The 23664-nt window shown below is 42.8% G+C and overlaps 1 protein-coding gene across 1 annotated transcript in view; it reads right to left on the bottom strand.

Moving 5' to 3' along the window:
- Positions 1 to 3785: 3785 nt before the first annotated feature.
- Positions 3786 to 23664, bottom strand: part of LOC110488658 (short transient receptor potential channel 7) — a 52581-nt gene continuing 32702 nt past the window's right edge. The window contains exons 7-12 of the mRNA XM_036942769.1: positions 17789 to 18053; positions 10623 to 10818; positions 9868 to 10089; positions 5751 to 5831; positions 4761 to 4836; positions 3786 to 4437 (exon numbers count right to left, since the gene is read on the bottom strand). Coding sequence (XP_036798664.1) covers positions 4232 to 4437; positions 4761 to 4836; positions 5751 to 5831; positions 9868 to 10089; positions 10623 to 10818; positions 17789 to 18053 — 1046 coding nt within the window. The 3' untranslated portion in view covers positions 3786 to 4231. The remainder of the gene's footprint in view (positions 4438 to 4760; positions 4837 to 5750; positions 5832 to 9867; positions 10090 to 10622; positions 10819 to 17788; positions 18054 to 23664) is intronic.

Here is a 23664-nt window from a genome sequence, read left to right as displayed (position 1 = left end):
AGAATCTTGTTTCTCATGGCCTGAGAGTCATTTAGGTGCCTTTTGGCAAACTCCAAGTGGGCTGTTATGTGCCTTTTACTGAGGAGTGGCTTCTGTCTGGCTTCTCTACCATAAAGGACTGATTGGTGGAGTGCAGCAGAGATGGTTGTCCATTTGGAAGGTTCTCCCATCTTCACAGAGGAACTCTGGAGCTCTGTCAGAGTGACTATTGGGTCCTTGGTCACCTCCCTGACCAAGGCCCTTCTCCCCCGATTGCTCAGTTTGGCCGGGCGTCCAGCTCTCTTCGTGGGTTCCAAACTTCTTCCATTTAAGAATGATTGAGGCCACTATGTTCTTGGGGACCTTCAATGCTGCATAAAGATGTTCATACCCTTCCCCAGATCTGTGCCTCGACACAATCCTGTCTTTGAGCTCTACGGACAATTCCTTCGACCTCATGGCTTGGTTTTTGCTCTGACATTCACTGTCAACTGTGGGACCTTTATATAGACAGATGTGTGCCTTTCCAAATCATATCCAATCAATTTAATTTACCACAGGTGGACTCCAATCAAGTTGTAGAAACATCTCAAGGATAATCAGTGGTGACTTTCAATTTTACTTGAGTCATTTTCTACTAAGGTATCTTTACTCTTACTCACGTATGACAATTGGGTACTTTTTCCACCACTGGGCTTACCCGTGCTAAACTGTTTTTTTTTTTAGTATGACTTAGAATGCGTCTCAACCAATCACAATGCTTTATTTTGACCAACTCACTGTAGAACAATCACATTGTGACAATGTTCCCATAAGGTCATGTGTGTAGTCTTCAGTTTTCATACATATACACGTACAGTACACACTCACACAAATAGACAAACATGCACACACACACACACACACACACACACACACTGAACAAGGTCTGAATGCACAGATTTTGGGGGAAGTCTGAACAGTTTTTGCAGCATGTTTCGGTTACGTAGGTAGGGTTGCTAGCTGCCATTTGTTTAATAGAGTGGAATGGAGGAATTATAAATGACTGATACATGCTTGTGTGTGTCATCAGTGGATGACTGTCAGAATGTGTGTACAGTAGGCCTACACAATATCTATCAGCCCACATTTGCCCAGAGGGGTATACTACAAAGCAGGATTAATCAGTTAGCCGACTAACTTTGATAAGCAACCAGAAAAAAAAAACTTTGATTTTATGGTAAATTATAAAAGCTAATCGTATATCTTTTTGTTTTTTTAAAAATCAATTAGACCATGCCCATTTCAAGCTTATATTTCTACGAAACAAAAATGTATCAGAATGTTTCGACAAGTTAGCTGGCTGACTCCATAATTCTGTTTTCCATTGTACTCCTCAGGTTGTGTGTGTGTGTGTGTGTGTATGTGTCCACAGTATATTTTCACAATGCACAAGCAGACTGTTTGCGCAGTGTGTGGCGGTGCCCTTGCCAGTGCGTACGGACACAGAATGACGTTGTCGCCAGATGTTCGGTCTTGCTTGGGTGCGTGTCATTGAGTTAACAACGGAACAATCATATTTGATCAGCTCAATAAAATCACATGGTCCAGACTGATTAACAAAACAGAATGAATCAAACACAATATCCAGTTTATTCCTTTTAATTCAAGATCAAAATATACAATCTTTTTTTTATCAATATTTTCCCCATACAAGTGAAAAATACAGTATCTTGAGTCTCTATTCTGTTTTGTTGTCTGTGAATGAAAATGTTAAGCGTTTTTTTTTTAAACAATGATGAACTCTTTCAATTGACACACATACAGTGGCAAGAAAAAGTATGTGAACCCTTTGGATTTACATGGATTTCTGCATCAATATGTCAAATTTGATCTGATCTTCATCTAAGTCACAACAATAGACAAACAGAGTCTGCTTAAACTAATAACACACAAACATCTATACGTTTTCATGTCGTTATTGAACCCACCGTGTAAACATTCACAGTGCAGGGTGGGAAAAGTATGTGAACATTTGGATTTAATAACTGGTTGACCCTCCTTTTTGCAGCAATAACCTCAACCAAACATTTTCTGTAGTTGCGGATGAGACCTGCATAACGGTCAGGAGGTATTTTGGACCATTCCTCTTTACAAAACTGTATCACTTCAGCAATATTCTTGGGATGTCTGGTGTGAACTGCTCTCTTGAGGTCATGCCACTTGTCGTTGTCCTGTTGCATCACTCATTCTGTTGAGCTTCAATTGGCAGACGGATAGCTTTACATTCTCCTGCAAAATGTCTTGATAAACTTGGGAATTCATTTTTCCGTCAATGATAGCAAGATGTCCAGGACCTGAAGCAGCAAAGCAGCCCCAAACCACGATGCTCCCTCCATCATACTTTACAGTGGGGATGAGGTTTTGATGTTGGTGTGCTGTGCCTTTTTCTCTCTCCAAACAGTGTTGTGTTCCTTCCAAAAAACTCAACTGTAGTTTCATCTGTCCACAGAATATTTTGCCAGTAGTGCTGTGGAACATCCAGGTGCTCTTTTGTGAACTTCAGACATGCAGCAATGTTTTTTTGACAGCAGTGGCTTCTTCCGTGGTGTCCTCCCATGAACATCATTCTTGTTTAGTGTTTTACATATCGTAGACTCGTCAACAGAGATGTTAGCATGTTCCAGAGATGTCTTTAGCTGACACTCTAGGATTCTTCTTAACCTCATTGACCATTCTGCGCTGTGCTCTTGCAGTTATCTTTGCAGGACGGTCACTCCTAGCAAGTGTAGCAACAGTGCTGAACTTTCTCCATTTATAGACAATTTGTCTTACCGTGGACTATTGAACATCAAGGCTTTTAGAGATACTTTTGTAACCATTTCCAGCTTTATGCAAGTCAACAATTCATAATTTATAGGGCAGGGCAGCTCTAACCAACATCTCCAATCTCATCTCATTGATTGGACTCAAGGTTACCTGACTCCAATTAGCTTTTGGAGAAGTCATTAGCCTAAGGGTTCACATACTTTTTCCAACCTACACTGGGTAAGTTTAAATGATGTATTCAATATAGACACGAAAAATACAATAATTGGTGTGTAATTAGTTTAGGCACACTGTGTTTGTCTATTGTTGTGACTTAGAAGAAGATCAGATCACATTTTATGATACATACTTTTTCTTGCCACTGTATAGATAGACAGTGTCGCTCGCTCTTCTCTCACACACACACAAAACAAAGATACAGTTTGAAGCTGAGATCTGCATTTGGTGAAATGGCGCCACTGGTAGCCCCAGGCGCTTTCCTTATTGTTTTGTTTTTGAAACGGGGCAGAGGAGCATTCTGCATTGTGGGTAAAAAATAAAAAAGAAGACATTCTGCACTTCTATCGTGCTTGCAATGATGTCCGAGGGGTTCTTTGTTTGAGGTAATGTCTTTATTGTTGTAATATCGTAAACGGACTTGACAGTTTCACCGCTACAGATTCCGACTTCAGAGTTTCAAATGCTATTTCAATGAACTCAAAAATCTTGTGCAACCTCCACTGGGTGTCTGAAAACAAATGAATAATTCAGTATGTGTGTGAACTCATTCCGTATATGTGTGAATATATGGCCATTGGCCAATGTGTTAATTAGATTGCCTGCTCTATAAAAAAGGGTCATTATATTTATCTTCCTGAAACAGTGGACTGCTATATGGCACAATACTTCAGGTAAAGACACCCTGGGCTAGCTGTCTGCAGTTACAGAAAACCATTCAACTTTCTCTCTCTCTCTCTCTGTGTGTTTCTCTCTCTCTCTCTCTCTGTTTTTTCTCTCTCTCTCTCTCTCTCTCTCTGTGTTTCTCTCTCTCTCTCTCTCTGTTTCTCTCTCTCTCTCTCTCGTTGAGCTGATGTAGTTTGGCTGTGTGGGTCGTCTTTCGTTGCTGCCTCGGAATTCTACTCTAAACAATCCCCTATATTCCCCTCGCGCTGTTCAGAGCCTCCTCCCTCTGTCACTATTCCTCTCTCCTGCCTCCTCTCTTCTCCCTCCGTCCCACTGATCTCCTCCCTTTCTCTCTTCTCCTCCTGTCCTATCTCACTCTCCTCCCTCCACTAATTAGATCAGGGCATCTACTCCCCAGAAAGCCACTCTTTCAACTCTCATTCCTGACCACCTTTTCATCCACTCTCTCCATCACCCTCTCGCTCTTTCTCTGTAATTCTCTATCTGTCCACCAGTTCTCTTCCCCTCCCCCTTTCTCTTCTCCCCTCTTTCCCCCCACCTCTCACTCTCCCTCTATTTTCATGCCTCCCCCACGCCTCTCTCCTACCCCTTCTCCCCTCTCTCTTAGGTTTTTTTTGGTGGCGTTCTTGACAAATGTGTCACTGAGTTGTGTGATGAGGTCAGCCAGTTCTCCGGTGGCCTGAGACTTCTCCTCCAGGAGCTCATAGCGCAGGCTGGAGATGTCCTGCTTGATCTCCTTCAGTTCCCCTAAAACACACAGATACACGCAGAGTCACACACACACACACACACACACACACACACACACACACACACGAATGAGTGAAACACACACAAACACACATACGCACATGAACACAGACACACACACACACACACACACACACAATGCTGCTGTTCTATTACATGCTGTTAAGAATGAACTAACATTGAGGAGAGAGGATCAGACTGTGATCCTTTAAGTTACTCTGCAGGATACATTACATACACTCGCACTGACAATACCCATCCAGGCAGGTAGCATCTGCTGAGGTACATAAAGGCGACATTAAAGGAGATTCGATTTTCACCTTCATTGACTTCATCGTTCTCCCTGTCAACCTGAGCTTTCAGAACATAGCGCTTAATGAGACGCTTCATGATCTTCTGCAGTACGACAGAGAAGAGAGAGGGAGGAGGGGAGGAGAGGTGAGAAAAATATGAAGGGGAGAGAAGTGGAGAAGAGTTGGTTATGAAAGCTGACCATAAGCTTTATTAAACATACACACACACACACACACAGGTGCACATCCAGACCCCCCCCCCACACACACACACACATACATACACACACTGTGTCTCACTGATCAGCTCCGAATGTTAAGTATTGATCTTAAGCCTATAGAGACTACACACGTAGCTCTCTCTAAGACCCACTCAGTCAGTCCATGCACTGAAATGCTCTAGGAACCGGTCCATAAATATATATAGATGGGTGCAGTGAAATGTATTGTTTTACAGGGTCATGGCACCCCTGGAGCAAATTAGAGTTAAGTACCTTGCTCAAGGGCAAATCAACAGATATTTCACCATGACAGCTCGGGGTTTCAAACCAGCGACATTTCAGCTACTGGCCTAATGCTTTAACTGCTAGGCTACCTGCCATCCTGTGTGCACTACATACACACTCACTGTGAGAAGCTGACCTGACATACCAAAATAAATTGTGTGTGTCAGGAGAAAGGCTTTTAGAGAGAAGCATAATGGTCTGTGAGAGGCACAATAGAATGACCTCATGACAGGAAGAGAGAAGATTTCCCACAGGGCAAAGGTGGACAGAAAGACCTTTCCTCATTCCATCCCTCCATCCATTTTCCCCATTCAGTCAATCACTCCACACTCCTGCTCATTTATTCAGCCATTACCTGCTCCCACTAAATCCATTTCTCGATACCTCATTAAACCTTTGTCGCCTCGTTTTCTTTCCTTCTTCGCCCACTCATTCCCCTCTGATATTTCTCACATATTACCTCTACCTTCCCCTCTTTCTTTCTTGCTTACTTTCTATATATCTCTCGTACCTGGTATCTGGTGGGATGTTTGATGGGTTTTCTGAGAGTGGACTCCTCTCGTGGTCGACCGTGGGCTCTGTAGCGTTTGCCCTGCAACAACACAACATGAGTTCATATATATTAGTAGGTTTTCACTCCAAACATAAACTAGCAAACCTGATTAAAATAATTAGCTGCTTGATAAGTCGAGTCAGGTTTGTTACAACTAGGGCTGGAGTGAAAACCTACAGGAAGCCTAGTTCTCTGCGAACGCAGATTGACATAAAAGTGTAGTCAACTTTGTTCCAAGAGCAAAAATAATCTGATCGGATTTGTTCTGCCCTAAACCAACCAACTGGTTTGTAAAAGATTCTCTGTTCACACCTCCGCCATGTTTTCAAAAGTTGTGCATCTGTTAAACTCCGCCCATTGACCTTTTCAAAACCCAATCGGATTTGTTCTGCCCTAAACCAGTCAGCTATTTCCTGCCCTTAGAACAAAGTTGAATACACTTTATGTCAGTCTGCTCCAGGAACAGGGATGGAGAGCTCTGGTCTAAATCCAGGTGCTGGTATTGGCAGGATCAACTAGTATTCAGTATGCAGGAACAACTAGAGAAGACAGACGACCGACCTTGACTTAAGTTACATTTTGTTGTTGCAGTGCATCAACAACATAAGTTATATATGAGGACGAGTTAGACACAACAACACAAAATGAGACGCTAGAGAGGTTAGAGAGCATGACAGCCATATGAGTCACTGCAAATCTAGGTAAAATCAAATCAAAGTTTATTGGTCGCATACACAGACTTGCAGGGGAAACTAAATGCTTGTGTTTCTAGCTCCAACAGTGCAGTAAAATGCTTGTGTTTCTAGCTCCAACAGTGCAGTAAAATGCTTGTGTTTCTAGCTCCAACAGTGCAGTAAAATGCTTGTGTTTCTATCTCCAACAGTGCAGTAAAAGCTGGCAATACAAAATAATACAATACACACATAACCCAAAAATAAAAATATAGAAATTAAGAAATATCAGAACAAGCAATGTCAGAGTCCGGACAAAAATATATAGTGTTCAAAACATTAGGAACACCTGCTCTTTCCTGACCAGGTGAATCCAGGTGAAAGCTATGATCCCTTACCGGGTCACTTGCTAAAATCATTTCAATCAGTTTAGTTGAAAGGGAAGAAACTGGTTAAAGGACTTTTAAACCTTGAGACATGGATTGTGTATGTGTGCTATTCAGAGGGTGAATGAGCAAGAAAAATATTGAAGTGCCTTTGAATGGGGTATGGTAGTAGGTGCCAGGCGCACTGGTTTGAGTGTGTCAAGAACTGCAATGCTTCTGGGTTTTTCACACTCAACAGTTTCCCGTGTGTATCATGAATGGTCCACCACCCAAAGGACATCCAGCCAACTTGACACAACTGTGGGACGCATTGGAGTCAAGATGGGCCAACATCCTATTGGAACACTTTTGACACATTGTAGAGTCCATGCACTGACGAATTGAGACTGATCCGATGGCAAAAGGGGGTGCAATGAAATATTAGGAAGGTGTTCCTAATGTTGTGTACACTCATACACTACCATTCAAAAGTTTGGGGTCACTTAGAAATGTCCTTGTTTTTGAGAGAAAAGCAAATTTCTTGTCCATTAAAATAACATCAAATTGATCAGAAATACAGTGTAGACATTGTTAACGTTGTAAATGACTATTGTAGCTAAGGCTAATTGATTATTAGAAAACCCCTTTTGCAATTATGTTAGCACAGCTGAAAACTGTTGTCCTGATTAAAGAAGCAAAAATAACTGGCCTTCTTTAGACTAGTTGAGTATCTGGAGCATCAGCATTCTATCAGTCTATTCTTGTTCTGAGAAATGAAGGTTATTCCATGCGAGAAATTGCCAAGAAACTGAAGATCTCGTAAAACTCTGTGTACTACTCCCTTCACAGAACAGCGCAAACTGGCTCTAACCAGAATAGAACGAGAAGTGGGAGGCCCTGGTGCACAACTGAGCAAGAGGACAAGTACATTAGAGTGTCTAGTTTGAGAAACAGGCACCTCACAAGTCCTCAACTGGCAGCTTCATTAAATAGTACCCGCAAAACACCAGTCTCAACGTCAACAGTGAAGAGGCGACTCCGGGATGCTGGCCTTCTTGGCAGAGTTGCAAAGAAAAAGCCATATCTCAGACTGGCCAATATAAATAAAAGATTAAGATGGGCAAAAGAACACAGACACTGGACAGAAGAACTCTGCCTAGAAGGCCAGCATCTCGGAGTCGTCTCTTCACTGTTGACGTTGAAACTGGTGTTTTGCGGGTACTATTTACACATGTGGTAGCCATGCTGGTTACAAACTATAATTAGTTGTTCCACAGGACAATGACCCAACACACCTCCAGGCTGTGTAAGGGCTATTTGACCAAGAAAAATAGTGGCGGAGTGCTGCATCAGATGACCTGGCCTCCACAATCACCCGACCTCAACCCAAATGAGATGGTTTGGGATGAGTTAGACTGCAGAGTGAAGGAAAAGCAGCCAACAAGTGCTCAGCATATGTGGGAACTCCTTCAAGACTATTGGAAAATCATTCCTCATGAAGCTGGTTGAGAGAATGCAAAGCTGTCATCAAGGCAAAGGGTGGCTACTTTGAAGAATCTAAAATCTAAAATCAATTTTGCTTTGTTTGACCCTTTTTTGGTTACTACATGATTCCATATGTGTTATTTCATAGTTTTGATGTCTACAGTATTATTCTACAATGTAGAAAATAGTAAAAATAAAGAAACTGTGTATATAAATAGATAGAAAATAATGCTGTATTATATGTTATATTTATTTCTGTGCTGCAAACATGATTCATATTACCTTGGAATAATGTGTATTATGTCACTGGGTGTTGATGTATCTGCTCTCTGCTCTGCTAAATATCAATGACCTAGTTTTAATGTCCTCTTCTAGATTTACTTAGTGTCCTACGAGTCCTTATTTTCATTTTGGCAGGAGATACGCTCAAACACACACACACACACACGCACACAGACATGCATGCACATGCACATAGATATTCACACACAGATCTGGGGCTCGAAAGGCTGCTAAGCTTGACATCATCAGTGGCATGGCAAAACGAGACTTGGCACCAAACTGCAATGGGCCTTGAAACTAGTCCTGTATACTAACACACAAACATACACACACACACACAAACACACGCTCAATAACAACCAGTTACAAACACAATGTACACGACGGCGTACACAAACACTCTAAAAAGTGAAGCAAGTTGCCGTATACATGCATATCTCCTTCAGGAAGAGAGAAACCGCTGCAGTTCGCTCCAACAAACTCACTTTACATTTTGTCCCGTCTTCCTAAGGTCTAGTGTGAGTCTGCGTGTCGATGGCTCACCTGATGCTCTGCTCAGTTGTGTTTCATAGCCAAGCCATCGGCTCTCTGTCTACCCACAGAGGGAGTTCTATAAAACCGATCCTGCCTCTACAAACCAGGTTAAGCATTAGGAAGGAGCGGGCATATCCAACAGCTCCTATAATACATCCCCAAGCCTTTGAAATACATCCAATAGTCTCCACAACACATCCACCACCAAAATAAACCCAAGCGGCTTTTGCAACAGCTTTGGTAAAACATTGTGCGGTGCCGTTTAGATTTGGCACCACGCCTCCCTGGATGTTCAGCTATGCTTTGGCAAGACCCATTTTTTAAAAAAATATATTGTTTTTATTTCACCTTTTATTTAACCAGGTAGGTCAGTTGTGAACACGTTCTCATTTACAACTGCGACCTGGCCAAGATAGAGCAAAGCAGTGCGACAGAAACAACACAGAGTTACACATGGGATAAACACACGTATAGTCAATAACACAATAGAAAAGCCTATATACAGTGTGTGCAAATGTAGTAAGATTTACCAAGGATCTGCTCAGCACCATTCACAGCAAATTCCCACCTGGTATTCCAATAAGCTAAACAAACAAAATACATTTAAAATTGTATTTTAAAAATGTTCTTATCTTATTACACTGAAAATAGCTTGGTATGAGATCAAACACTAGCATCTACAGTATGTATTGATACATTTAGGGTTTGACCTTTGACTTTTGCCCTCTCCCCTCTGACCTTGAGTCGTGGGTTAAGCATGCCCATCTCTAGCTCGTTGTCGTGGCGACGCCCCTTGGCCTTGCAGAGGTGAACGATGCAGGCTTTGGTGCGGAGGACCAGGTAGTACCAGGATTTGGGAGAAGGCACCATGTTGAAAGGAGCGGGCAGAGTGCGACCCTCGTCAAAGTAGGACATCCACAGCTTGGCACGGGCAAACTTCCACTCTACATCTGCATCTGTCTGGAGGGGACACACACACACATGGACACACAGACGCAAACAAATAAATGCATGCGCACACCGCACACACATTGGTACAGTCATGTGGGATTAACAATATTTCACACTGAATATTTGTTTCTTTGACTAAACTTTATCATAACACGACCATTGTATGATTATAAATGTAAGATTGGATAATTCCTAATGAATGAGTTATTAACAAAACTGACTCCTATATGAATGAGTTATTAATAGGACTGACCTCTATACGAATCGGCAGGGTAGCCTAGTGGTTAGAGCGTTGAACTAGTAACCCGGAAGGTTGCAAGTTCAAATCCCTGAGCTGACAAGGTACAAATCTGTCATTCTGTCCCTGAACAGGCAGTTACCCACTGTTCCTAGACCGTCATTGAAAATAAGAATTTGTTCTTAACTGACTTGCCTAGTTAAATAAAGGTAAAATGAATGAGTTATTAATAGGACTGCCCTCTATGTGAATGAGTTATTAATAGGACTGCCCTCTATATGAATGAGTTATTAATAAAACTGACCTCTATCTCTTGGTAGGAGCTATTGATCATAGCGATGAGCATGTTGAGTAGAACCACCACCATAGTGACGTTATAGACCCCAAACAGCACATAGCCAATATTCTCTATGAACTTATGGTCATACTTCAGGACCACGGAGATCACCTCCGACAGACCAAAGATGGACCAGAACAGAGTCTTAAAGCTCTCCTCCACCCTGGGGAAACACACACGGATGCACATGCAAGCATGAGTCTGTAAACCAGAGTATAGTGTTCTTTTAGTAGAGTTTATGAGCTGGCACTGATGAAATAGCTGATGAGTCATGTCCAATTCCAACACATTATCCCCCCACCAGGAAAGCTCAATTGAAGAGGCAAAGCCAGTTCTCCTGTTCCACTTTGGAACAGCCCAGTGCTTTTGTCTGTGATTTGGTTGTGCATGGAACGGAACAGGTTGGAAACGTCTGGTCCAGTCTAGTCTAGTCCAGTCCAGTCCATTTGGTTCTGCTTTTAGTCTCAGTGCTCATGGCCTGCGCCCTCGTTTCGTTTCACGAGAACAAGTTGGTCGAATGAGGTGACATTGCTCTAGCTAGCGCTGTCAGACACCCAAGCTCTGAGGGGGTTTGGAGTGAGCTAAACATACACTTTGCCTAAAGAACACCGACATTTGGACACAATACTGCCAAATAAACATTAAATGAATGGCAAAGCAAGAGGGAGGGGTGAAGGGGAAGAGAGATGTCGGCTACAGGCCTGTGTGTGCACTTCAATAATAAACCTCTCCTCTTTCAGCGCTTAGAGCCACACACACTTCATCTTTCTAGGCAGAGTGGAAAACACTGCTTAACCTACAACTCGCTCTCTATGTCTTGTTCTCTGTCTCTCTGTCTCACAAGATCTTAGAACTCGGATAACTCTGTAGTAACCCGTTAAAATAACTAACAATATGTCATCTGTCAGCTCGATGTGCTGCAAGGCCCAGTATGTACGGTACATGCATGTGGTACCATGGCTGAATAAACCTAAATTCTCTCTCTATTGGACAATGTTCTCATGTGGAACGGTATTCAGACCCCCATATGATAGTCCATCCACTTGATCCTGGCTGATGTTTATTGATTTCCCTTTCCTCTGACCTGGGGCTCACGTGACAAACTAACGTCAATATGCAAGACTCTTTACATGCATTTAGAAATGAATGTACCTGTTATTAGGCAGGGAAAAGGATAGGTTTCTAATAGAAGCTTATGACATACACGGACATCCCCACTTGTCTGCGGAGATACAGTAGTCCTTTCTATACGTGAACAATTCTATCAGTCGCCGGCTACCACTACCCCTCCTATTCACACAGAGAGCAGACCAGCGGATATTGATGCCGGGTGCTGAGCCGTCATTAAACGCTTCTGTCTAGTTCCCTAACAGCTGGTCACAGCGGGTGCCTTCAGAGACACAGCCAGCCTTAACCCTCAGGAGAGCACCTCACTGACAGGAGAGAGGGAGGCAGTACAAGGCACCACACACACACACACACACACACACACACACACACACACACACACACTCCCTACGAGGGAGAATGGCGGCAACTCACCTCTAGTCTGTGTGTGTGTGTAATCCAAACCCAATTACTGCTCATCTACTTCCTCAGGAGACTGATATGAACACACAGTAGGTCCCTCTCTCTCGCTCTCCTTCTCTCTCTCTCTCTCTCTCTCTCTCTCTCGCTGACTTTATTTTCCATTATTCCTTTTCTCGATCTTTCTTCAGTGCCACTCTCTCCCTCCCTTCCACTCTGTCTCTCTCTCTAACTATCTTTCTCTTTAGCTCACTCTCTCTCTATAATCAGGGAAATCAATGCTGCAGATCAGTAAATTACCGACTTTAAATAAAAAAATAAAAAATAATCTCGCTCTATCTCATCATTCCGATATTAAAATCCTCTCCCTCCCTCCTTATAGCATTTATATGTGAACTTCCCTCCCTCCTTTACTCTCCTCCCTCACCGCCTCCCTCGCTCCATCTAGCAGTGCTATCTCTCAGGAGAGTGGTGCAGACAGACAGACATCTTCAAGTATTAAACTCAGATCAACTTTCCTCGATCACGCCGCTGAGCCGTATCCATGGTGACAGACGGGTAAGCACCTCTGGTCTTAATCAATGTGATTTGTTTGAGTGGGTGTATGTGTAGTGTGTGTGTCTTCTCTGGTCATATGTATTGAATAGGGAATTGAACAGTGCGAGACAAGCAATTAGGAGCCTCATGACAACACGAGTGTCCATCACGCTCTATAAATTCTCTCTCTCTCGGCACATCCCGACTTGTATAATCCTTGGAAATAAAAGAAAAGAGATCATCCGTTCACCTACTCTGCATCTCACAAAGACACGGCGGTTGGACTCATCAGACCAAAGGACAGATTTCCACCGGTGTAATGTTCATTGCTCGTGTTTCTTGGCCCAAGCAAGTCTCTTCTTCTTATTGGTGTCCTTTAGTAGTGGTTTCTTTGCAGCAATTCGACCATGAAGGCCTGATTCACCCAGTCTCCTCTGAACAGTTGATGTTGAGATATACCTGTTACTTGAACTCTGAAGCATTTATTTGGGCTACAATCTGAGGTGCAGTTAACTCTAATGAACTTATCCTCTGCAGTAGAGGTAACTATGGGTCTTCCTTTCCTGTGGCAGTCCTCATGAGAGCCAGTTTCATTATAGTGCTTGATGGTTTTTGCAACTGCACTTGAATAAACTTTAAAAGTTCTTGAAATTACTGACCTTCATGTCTTAGAGTACTGATGGGCTGTATTTTCTCTTTGCTTATTTGAGCTGTTCTTGACCTAATATGGACTTGGTCTTTTACCAAATAGGGCAATCTTATGAATACCACCCCTACCTTCTCACAACACAACTCATTGGCTCAAACGCATTAAGAAGGAAAGAAATTCCCCAAATTAACTTTTAACAAGGCACACCTGTTAAGTGAATGCATTCCAGGTGACTACCTCATGAAGCTGGTTGAGAGAATGCCAAGAGTGTGCAAAGCTGTCATCAAGGCAAAGGATGGCTACTTTGAAGAATCTCATAAATAAACTTTTTTGGTTACTACATGATTCCATATATGTTATTTAATAGTTTCGATGTCTTCACTACTGTTCTACGATGTAGAAAATAGTAAAAACAAAGAAAAACCCTGGAATGAGAAGGTGTGTGCAAACTTTTAACTGGAACTGTACATCTGTTCCTTTTTACCCCCACGCTAAACTGTCATGCCATACCACCAGGCCCCCTCTCTCTCTCCCTCTCTCTCTCTCTCTCTCTCTCTCAAAATATATCTCACTCTCTTTGGTTTTGCCCTCTCCCTCCTTCTCAGCTTGTTCTCCATGTCTGTGTGTCTTCTTCAGCTTATCCCTCTGATTCTCTCTCTCCTGTCTGTGCCAGTGGCCTGTTTCCCTTATTGTGCCCACACAAACAGGCCAGCCAAGAATCCTCCTCTGCTTCTCTCCACCCCCCTCTAGTCTCTCCACCCCCCACTAGTTTCTCCATCCCCCTCTAGTCTCTCATTCCCCCTCTAGTCTCTCCTTCCCCCTCTAGTCTCTCCATCCCCCTCTAGTCTCTCCATCCCCCTCTAGTCTCTCCATCCCCCCCTCTTCACTCCATCCCCCCTCTCTTCACTCATACTCATTCCTCCTTTCCTCTTGCTTTTATCTCATTTGTTTATCTTCCTACTCTGTCAAATTTGCCCTCCTCTATTTTCTCCTCTACTCGCTGACGCTTTCTCTTTTCCTGAAATAGACTCCGTCCTCCCTCTATCTTCTACTTCCTGACTCTCCCTCCATCCCCCCCTTTCCAGTATCTCTACATTACTCTCCTCTCGTCTGGCAGTCAGGTCTGTACAGCAGTGTACTAATGCATGGCTGACTAGAACATAGAGACAGGCCTACTGCTTCTCCAGAGGTGCCAAGCTGAGAATCCTAATAACCTGCCGTGTGTGTGTGTGTGTGTGTGTGTGTGTGTGTGTGTGTGTGTGTGTGTGTGTGTGTGTGTGTGTGTGTGTGTGTGTGTGTGAGAAATAATATGTGTGCTTTTGTGTGTGAGTGAGTCAGTCAGTGTGTTGGGTTCTGGAGGCCAGAATAGTAGCCATTAGGGCATACAGTCTTCATTAGGCCTACTCCAGCTGTACCTTCACTGCCTGAACACTCCAGCTGTACCTTCACTGCCTGAACCCTCCAGCCATCCTCCAAAGAACCGCCTTCACCCTCTCCACAGCCCCCACTCAGAGTGCTTCCTCCTGGGGTATCGTTATCACCACCACCTGCCTCCCTCAATCAGCACCGGAGCCATCAAACCTGCCCTCACTACCATCCTCCATCAAAAGCTGCCATGTCTGTTAGGTACGTACGTATGTGCATGTATCTGCTATCTCTCTGTGTTCTTGAGTATAACAGACATGGCAGCTTTTGATGGAGGATGGTAGTGAGGGCAGGTTTGATGGCTCCGGTGCTGATTGAGGGAGGCAGGTGGTGGTGATAACGATACCCCACGTACATACATACGTACGTACACACACACACGTCTAAACCAACTGTTCTGAAGCATCATGCAAATTCGACCAACTTTCCAATTATCCTCTCTCTGGACTTCCCCCTATCCTGCCAACTCACCACACCTGAAATCACTCTGCTAATCAACATTCCGCTCCCATTCCTCTGGTATAAAGCAGCGTGTGTTTTCCTTAGTGTTTGGTGAATAGGGCAGCCCCAGTGTTTTCCCTTTCCTGTCCATGGCTGAGTTTAGACAGGCAGCCTAATTCTGATCATTTTTTATCAGTCATATCAGATCTTTTCAAACCAATTAGTGAAAAAATATCAGAATTGGGCTGCCTGTCTAAACGCAGTCCATGTTGTGCATACCTGAGTTTAAGTAAGTGCCTTTTCATGTTTGGAGACTGTATAATGATAACTTCCTAGCCTGTATATATACACATAGACACATATATGTATATATATATATATATACATTACTAGTCAACATTTTGGACACACCTACTCATTTTTTTTTATTTACTATTTTCTACATTGTAGAATAATAGTGAAGACATCAAAACTATGAAATAACATGTATGGAATCACGTAGTAACCAAAAAAGTGTTAAACAAATCCAAATATATTTTCAATTTGAGATTATTCAAAGTAGCCACCCTTTGCCTTGATGACAGCTTTGCACACTCTTGACATTCTCTCATGCAAAGCATCCCTAAAGATTCACTATACCACCACCATGCTTAACCGTTGGTACAAGGTTCTTACCGTGGAATGCAGTGTTTGGTTTTCACCAGGCAAAATGGGACCCATGTCATCCAAAAAGTTATACTTTTGACTCATCTGTCCATAGAACATTCTTCCAAGAGTCTTGATGATCTTCCAGGTGCTTTTTGGCAAACTTGAATCAACTTTTTCGAGGAGATGGGTCCCATTATATCTGGCGAAAACCAAACACTATATTCCACCTCATACCAACGGTTAAGCATGGTGGTGGTAGTGTGATGGTTTGGGGAATTATTTAGTTATCAGTGATGTCTTTTGTTCCTGTGTGTTATACTTTTCTACATTCTCCTATTAGTTATGACACTTCGTATGTATGCTAATATATCTTCTCTTTTGTATCCTCCAGAACCACAACATCCTTTCACACAACCTTAGCTACCGGGCTGAAAACACATTCAATATCTCAATTCCACCCAAACACCCCCCGGACCCCACGGGCTCTTGTGTCCTTGTGCTGGGCCTTCGTTAGTTAGTTAATAAATGAATACCCTGCACTGGAAACCTTGTGCTCCACCAACATTCCTGTATTCTGACCTGCAATATCACTCCTCAACCTAGCCTAAGATACAGTCCAACCCACTCCTTTTCTTTACCAGGTAAATGATTGATGTAAATTCCACCTGGAAAACGTGACTTCTGTTATGGTCTTTCTGACTCCATCAGTAATTGGAGTCATAGTGACCCCTTGTGGTGCCAGTAAGAACTTGTGAACGGTAGAATTCATTCAGAACAGCTCACTGGTTGACAGGTTACTATGAATTCAAGTGGAATGATATATCAGCTGGATTCCTCAAAACTGACATCGGAAACAAATCCCAACTGTGTTTAAAGGTAGAGTCAACACAGGCTGCATTTCGATTGGTCTTCTGACCAATTAGATCAGCTCCCCCAAAAAAGAGCTGATGTTAAAAGGTCTGATGTGATTGGTCAAAAAGACCAATTAGTGGAAAAAAGTTGAGTGTGCTGTGTGAACGCAGCCCTTGAGGGTACCATTCAGGTCTTAGAGTCCAAGACAGAGGCCTAAAACTGAATATCCGCTGTAGGGAGCAGAAGTGATGAGTCCGACGTTTGTACCGGTACCGCCTCAGCAGACTGGTGGTTCTATGTGATCAGCCAAGCAGAACCCATCCCAGACTCCACCGTTCTCTGTGGTTCTACTTCACTACACACAGATGGAACAGAGGAGTTCTCAAACTCATAAAAAAATGACTGACCCACTGACTGACTGACTGAGACTGATGGACGGACAGGCTGGACCCAAAATCCATTAGCAAAGTGACTGAGATGATTGAGTGGAAAGTTTCAGTTTCAGAAAGAGTGATAGATTGATCAAATGATAATGTGTCTCTAGCCTAAAGTGGTAAAAGTACATTCTGAGAGGAGAGGAGGGAAGAGGACTGTGTCTGAATGAGTGTGTGTCTTCTTTCTCTGAGATAAATGTTGACAAATGGTTCTTAAACGAGCCTGCCACAGGATAAAGACTGATCACTTTGCGACGTTGCTATAAAATCCACAGGCGGACATTAAATAAAAGTAAATGTGCCTGTCATCATTGATGTGAAAGGACCAACTGTTTCCAGAAAACATCATAGTGGATTTCCACTGATAACTGGACAGAGATGTAGCCAGACACTACTTCCACCTGTCCTGTCAGAAAAGAGCTTTGAAAGAAAGGTGACCTTGTGGGACTCCACCAGTATCTTTCCTAAATAACATGTCACTTGACCCCCCCCCCCCCCCCCCCCCCAAAAAAGATGTGTTTCACTCATCTCACTAATCTTCCATTTGTGTGTGTTTCAGTGTGTGTGTGTGTGTGTGTGTGTGTGTGTGTACAGGATGTGTATTGTATTTTCTCACTCACGTGGTGAAGGCAGGGTTGTACTTGGCTCCTAGGTAATAAGAGTAGAGGTTGAACATGCCGATCATGAAGGCCACAAACACCATAATGAAGATGACCATGAACTTGAAGATGTCCTTCACCGTCCGGCCCAGGGAGATCTGGAGGGGGCCGAAGCTCTCGTTGGCTGGCAGGATGTAGGCGATGCGGGAGAAACTCAGCACCACAGCAATGGCATACAGACCTTCTGAGATGATCTGGGGGTCCGATGGACGCCACTTATTCCTGGCTGAGACAAACCGTAGGGAGAGAATGTGAAAAAGAGAAGAGTGTGTGGAAAAGAGAACAGTGTGTGGAAAAGAGAAGAGTGTGTGGAAAAGAGAAAAGTGTGTGGAAAAGAGAAAAGTGTGTGGAAAAGAGAAAAGTGTGTGGAAAAGAGAAAAGTGTGTGGAAAAGAGAAGAGTGTGTGGAAAAGAGAAAAGTGTGTGGAAAAGAGAAAAGTGTGTGGAAAGGAGAAGAGTAACCAAATAAAGAAAGCAGCCAGGTCACCCCATGATAAGTCAGTATTTGACGTCCATCCATGTCTGAGGACGTGGGGAGGTGACGTGAAAATCGGCCACAAGGGGCAACATTGTGCGCTGCTAAGGTGTTGTGGACTGCTAGGGAGTTGTGGACTGCTAGGGAGTTGTGGACTGCTAGGGAGTTGTGGACTGCTAGGGAGTTGTGGACTGCTAGGGAGTTGTGGACTGCTAGGGAGTTGTGGGCAGGGATGGCAGATAATTGTAGGCACCTGCCTCTGATTCCAAAGGTTGCAAGTTCAAATCCAGCGATATAATGTTGTTTTTGAGACTTTTGTTTTAAGCCTATCCCATACCTTGACCTTCAGAGTTAATGCCTAACATTAAAGTGGAACAGACAGCATTTTAGCAACATGAAATCTGCTCATATACACCCAGTTTGATGTAGCAAAACTTGAAATGTTTTTATTTTATTTTTTACATTGGATAAAAGTAGAGACACAGAGCTAGAAAAGGGTATGTCACACACAACAGTTGAGGAACAATGGGAGGTAATTCTGCTTTGAAAGTTGATAAACTTGTAACCCCACTTTTGAGAAAATGGCCTTTAAAGTTATAGGACACCTACTGGAGACCTCTTCTTTGTCTACATCCAGTCAGCATCGTTCACACCCTCTTAAGCTTTAGCCCCGCCCATCTCTAAGGAGTGTTCAGAGCACACACTGGACGTTCTGGCCGAGTAGGGTTGATCAAAGCCTTCTGTCTTAACAGCAGCAGTCAAGCACCGAAGCTAACTGGCTAACGTTGGCTAGCTTGCTAGCTACTTCCAGACACAAATGAGAGAACTGCTCACTCTGACCATTTTACTTGCCCTAGCAGAGCTGGTTAGGCTGTTTTTATGTTGGTGACTGCAACTGTGCTGCTGGCAACAATTTAATTATGCTGTTTTGCCAACGTTGAATGACACTGGCCATACTCAACGGGTGTTGAGTGTTGAATAGTTATTCTGTGCTCAACAGTGAAGAGGCGACTCTGGGATGCTGGCCTTCTAGGTAGAGTTCCTCTGTGTTCTTTTGCCCATCGTAATCTTTTATTTTTATTGGCCAGTCAGATATGGCTTTTTCTTTGCAAGCCAGAATCCAAGAGTCGCCTCTTCACTGTTGACGTTGAGACTGGTGTTTTGCTGGTACTATTTAATGAGATGCTAGTTGAGGACTTGTCTGTTTCTCAAACTAGACACAATGTACTTGTCCTCTTGCTGTTGTGCAACGGGGTCTCCCACTCCTCTTTCTATTCTGGTTAGAGCCAGTTTGCGCTGTTCTGTGAAGGGAGTAGTACACAGCATTGTACGAGATCTTCAGTTTCTTAGCAATTTCTCGCATGGAATAGCCTTCACTTCTCAGGACAAGAATAGACTGACAAGTTTCAGAAGAAAGTTATTTTTTTCTGGCCATTTTGAGCCTATAATCGAACCCACAAATACTGATGCTCCAGATACTCAACTAGTCTACACAAGGCCAGTTTTATTGCATCTTTCATCAGCATAACAGTTTTCAGCTGTACTAACATAATTGCAGAAGGGTTTTCTAATGATCAATTAGCCTTTTAAAATTATGAACTTGGATTAGCTAACACACATTGGAACACAAGAGTGGTGGCTGCTGATAATGGGCCTCTGTACGCTCTTGTAGATATTCCATTAAAAATCAGCTGTTTCCAGCTACAATAGTCCTTTACAACGTTAAGTCTACACTGCATTTCTGATCAATTTGATGTATTTCTGATCAATTTGATGTTATTTTAATGAACAAAAATGTTGCTTTTCTGACAAAAACAAGGAAATGTCTTCGTGACCCCAAACTTTTGAACGGTAGTGTAACCGTTTGTTTAAAAAAAAGTACCCCTTTTTTCATGATTAAGATCTTGTCTCATCATTGCAACTCCCCAACGGGCTCAGGAGAGGCGAAGGCCGAGTCAGGCGTCCTCTGAAATTTGACCCGCAAAACCGCTCTTCTTAAACACCCGCTCGCTTAACCAGGAAGCCAGCTTCACCATTGTGTCAGAGAAAACACTGTTCAACTGATGATGGAAGTCAGCCTGCAGTGACACCGCAACACTGCTATGCAGTGCCTTAGAGCGCTGCGCCACTCGGCAGAAAATATAACCTATTTTGAAAACCTCTTATGAAGTTGATTTTGTAGCATAAATTGGGAATTTGATATTTTTTAACTGATATTATGATTGTCTGTTTGTTTCATATCTGCAAAGTAGGTAAAACGCTGTCAGTTCCAGTTTAAGATTTTGGAATGAATGCCTACACTTAACATTTGGAGTTAATGCCTAAAGGGAACCTTAAACACTTTGTAATTTGAAGTTTGAGAAACATGGATGAACATCTAATTCTGGTGTGAGACTGTGAGAGCTAGTTGAAAGAAAGATTTTAAACAGAGAAAGAAGAGAAACACAGTTTGTTTCCCAGTGGCTTGTAGTGTATATGAACTGTGACTATCTGATAAGACAAAAGGAAGCAGCGCTGAGCTTCGTCTTCTCATTAGTACTTGTTTGATGATAGGGGAGAGCAAACTCTTAAGTGAATATTGGACAACTTGGAGTGAATATTGGACAACTTGCCTGCGTAGTGCAATACCAAGGCAAGGTGTAACACTTAGAAATCAAAACTGGATGGTATTTAGAGATAGATGCTGTGGAGCTGAAGGGTGGGACGAAAAATAACAAGAACTAAATGTAAAATATACTGTATCCATAAAATGTGCATTCGGAAAGTATTCAGACCCCTTACTTTTTCCACATTTTGTGACGTTACAGCCTTATTCTAAAATTGATTAAATTATTACCCCCCCCCCTTATCAATCTACACACAATACCCTATAATTACAAAGCAAAAAACAGGTTTTTACAGCCTTTTTTTTTTTTTTTATACATGTTTTTTTTTTTACACGTGTTACAAATAAAACACATAAAACACACAAAAAAATATATTACATTTACATAAGTATTCAGACCCTTTACTCAGTACTTTGTTGAAGCACATTTGGCCGCGATTACAGGCTTAGGTACAAGCTTGGCACACCTGTATTTGGGAAGTTTCTCCCATTGTTCTCTGCAGATCCTCTCACGCTCTGTCAGGGTGGATGAGGAGCATCGCTGCACAGTTATTTTCAGATATCTCCAGAGATGTTCGATCAGGTTAAAGTACGGGCTCTGGCTTGTCCACTCAAGGACATTCAGAAACTTGTCCCGAAGCCACTCCTGCGCTGTCTTGGCTGTGTGCTTAGGGTCATTGTCCTATTGGATGCTGAACCTTCGCCCCAGTCCGAGGTCCTGAGCACTCTGGGAGAGGTTTTCATCAAGGATCTCGCTGTACTTTGCTTGGTTCATCTTTCCCTCGATCCTGACTAGTCTCCCAGTCCCTGCTGCTGAAAAACATCTCCACAGTATGATGTTGCCACCACCATGCTTCACCGTAGGGATGGCGCCAGGTTTCCTCCAGACGTGATGCTTGGCATTCAGGCCAAAGAGTTCCATCTTGGTTTCATCAGACCAGATAATCTTGTTTCTCATGGTCTGAGAGTCCTTAAGGTGCATTTTAACAAACTCCAAGTGGGCTGTCATGTGCCTTTTACTGAGAAGTGGCTTTCATCTGGCCACTCTACCATAAAGGCCTGATTCGTGGAGTGCTGCAGAGATGGTTGTCCTTCTGGAAGGTTCTCCCATCTCCACAGAGGAACTCTGGAGCTCTGTCAGAGTTACCATCGGGTTCTTGGTCACCTCCCTGACCAAGGCCCTTCTTCCCCGATTGCTCAGTTTGGCCGGGTAGCCAGAACTAGGAGGAGTCTTGGTGGTTCCAAACTTCTTCCATTTAAGAATGATTGAGGCTACTGTGTTCTTGGGGACCTTCAATGCTGCAGAAATGTTTTGGTACCCTTTCCCAAATCTGTGCCTTGACACAATCCTGTCTTGGGGGCTCTACGGACAATTCCTTCGACCTAATGGCTTGGTGTTTGCTCTGACATGCACTCTCAACTGTGAGACCTTATATAGACAGATGTGTGACTTTCCAAAAAAAATTACATTTTATTTAACTAGGAAAGTCAGTCACAAATTCTTATTTACAATGACGGCCTAGGAACAGTGGGTTAACTGCCTTGTTCAGGTGCAGAACGACAGATTTTTACCTTGTCAGATTGGGAATTCGATCTAGCAACCTTTCGGTTACTGGCCCAACGCTCTAACCACTAGGCTACCTGCCACCCCAAATCATTTCCAATCAATTGAATTTACCACAGGTAAATCCAGTCAAGTTGTAGAAACATCTCAAGGATGATCAATGGAAACAGGATGCACCTGAGCTCAATTTCAGGTCTCATAGCAAAGAGTCTGAATACTTCTGTAAATAAATGATTTCTGTTTTTATTGTGTGTAGATTGATGAGAAGAAAATATGTTTAATCCATGTTCGAATTACGTTACATTTTAGAATGTAACGTGACAAAATGTGGAAGGGGTCGGGAAGGGGTCGGAATACTTTCCGAATGCACTGTAGGTTCAGAACCTTTGTTAAACAGCACAGTTGAAAACTGACTTGTCTAGTTAAAGAAAGGTTAAACATGAGTATTTTTTTGTAATACAAAAAAATATATGGGAAACAGAAATCAAAACTGCATATTCTTCAGAGATCGATGGGAGAGGTTGAGGGTAGTTGAAGGATGGGACTAAAAACAAACAAAAGATAACTATTGCAAAACGTTCTCCCTGTAAAATGAATGTAATATGTATAAGTTGGAAGTAGTGTTGTTGTCCATTAGTTTACTCCATTTAGGGGAGGGATGGTAGGGCTAGTTTAAAATAATAAATAAAATAAAAAATATTTAAAAAATTATATATTTATATACACACCACTATATAGACCACTGCGCCACTCGGGAGGCCCTTTATATATTTTTGATATGTATATTTACAAAATATATATATGGGGGATTGTAAATGATGCAGACAATTACATTGATGGAAGCCACAATCTATCTGCAATATTAAAGCTGATCTACCCCCTCTTCTTTGAATACACACCAGGGGAACACCAGAACACCTCTGGAAAGCACAGAAACGAGAGGACCAATACACACACACACACACACACACACACAGACACAGACAGACACAGACACACACACACACACACAATTGCAACAGCTTTGGGGTATGTGACCGAGTGCGTCATCGCGTGTGTTGGCTGTTTCAGTACTAATGTTTAAACAGTGGGGAGGCTATCATATGCATGTGCATGCAGACCGTAGCTTACTGTAAACAGCCATGTCATAACAGCCTTACACCACAAGATGACAGCAGTGATTAGAGAGCGCGA

Source organism: Oncorhynchus mykiss, chromosome 14, assembly GCF_013265735.2.
Source record: "Oncorhynchus mykiss isolate Arlee chromosome 14, USDA_OmykA_1.1, whole genome shotgun sequence".
Taxonomy (NCBI): Eukaryota; Metazoa; Chordata; class Actinopteri; order Salmoniformes; family Salmonidae; genus Oncorhynchus; species Oncorhynchus mykiss.
This window is presented reverse-complemented; position numbering and strand designations above follow the sequence as displayed.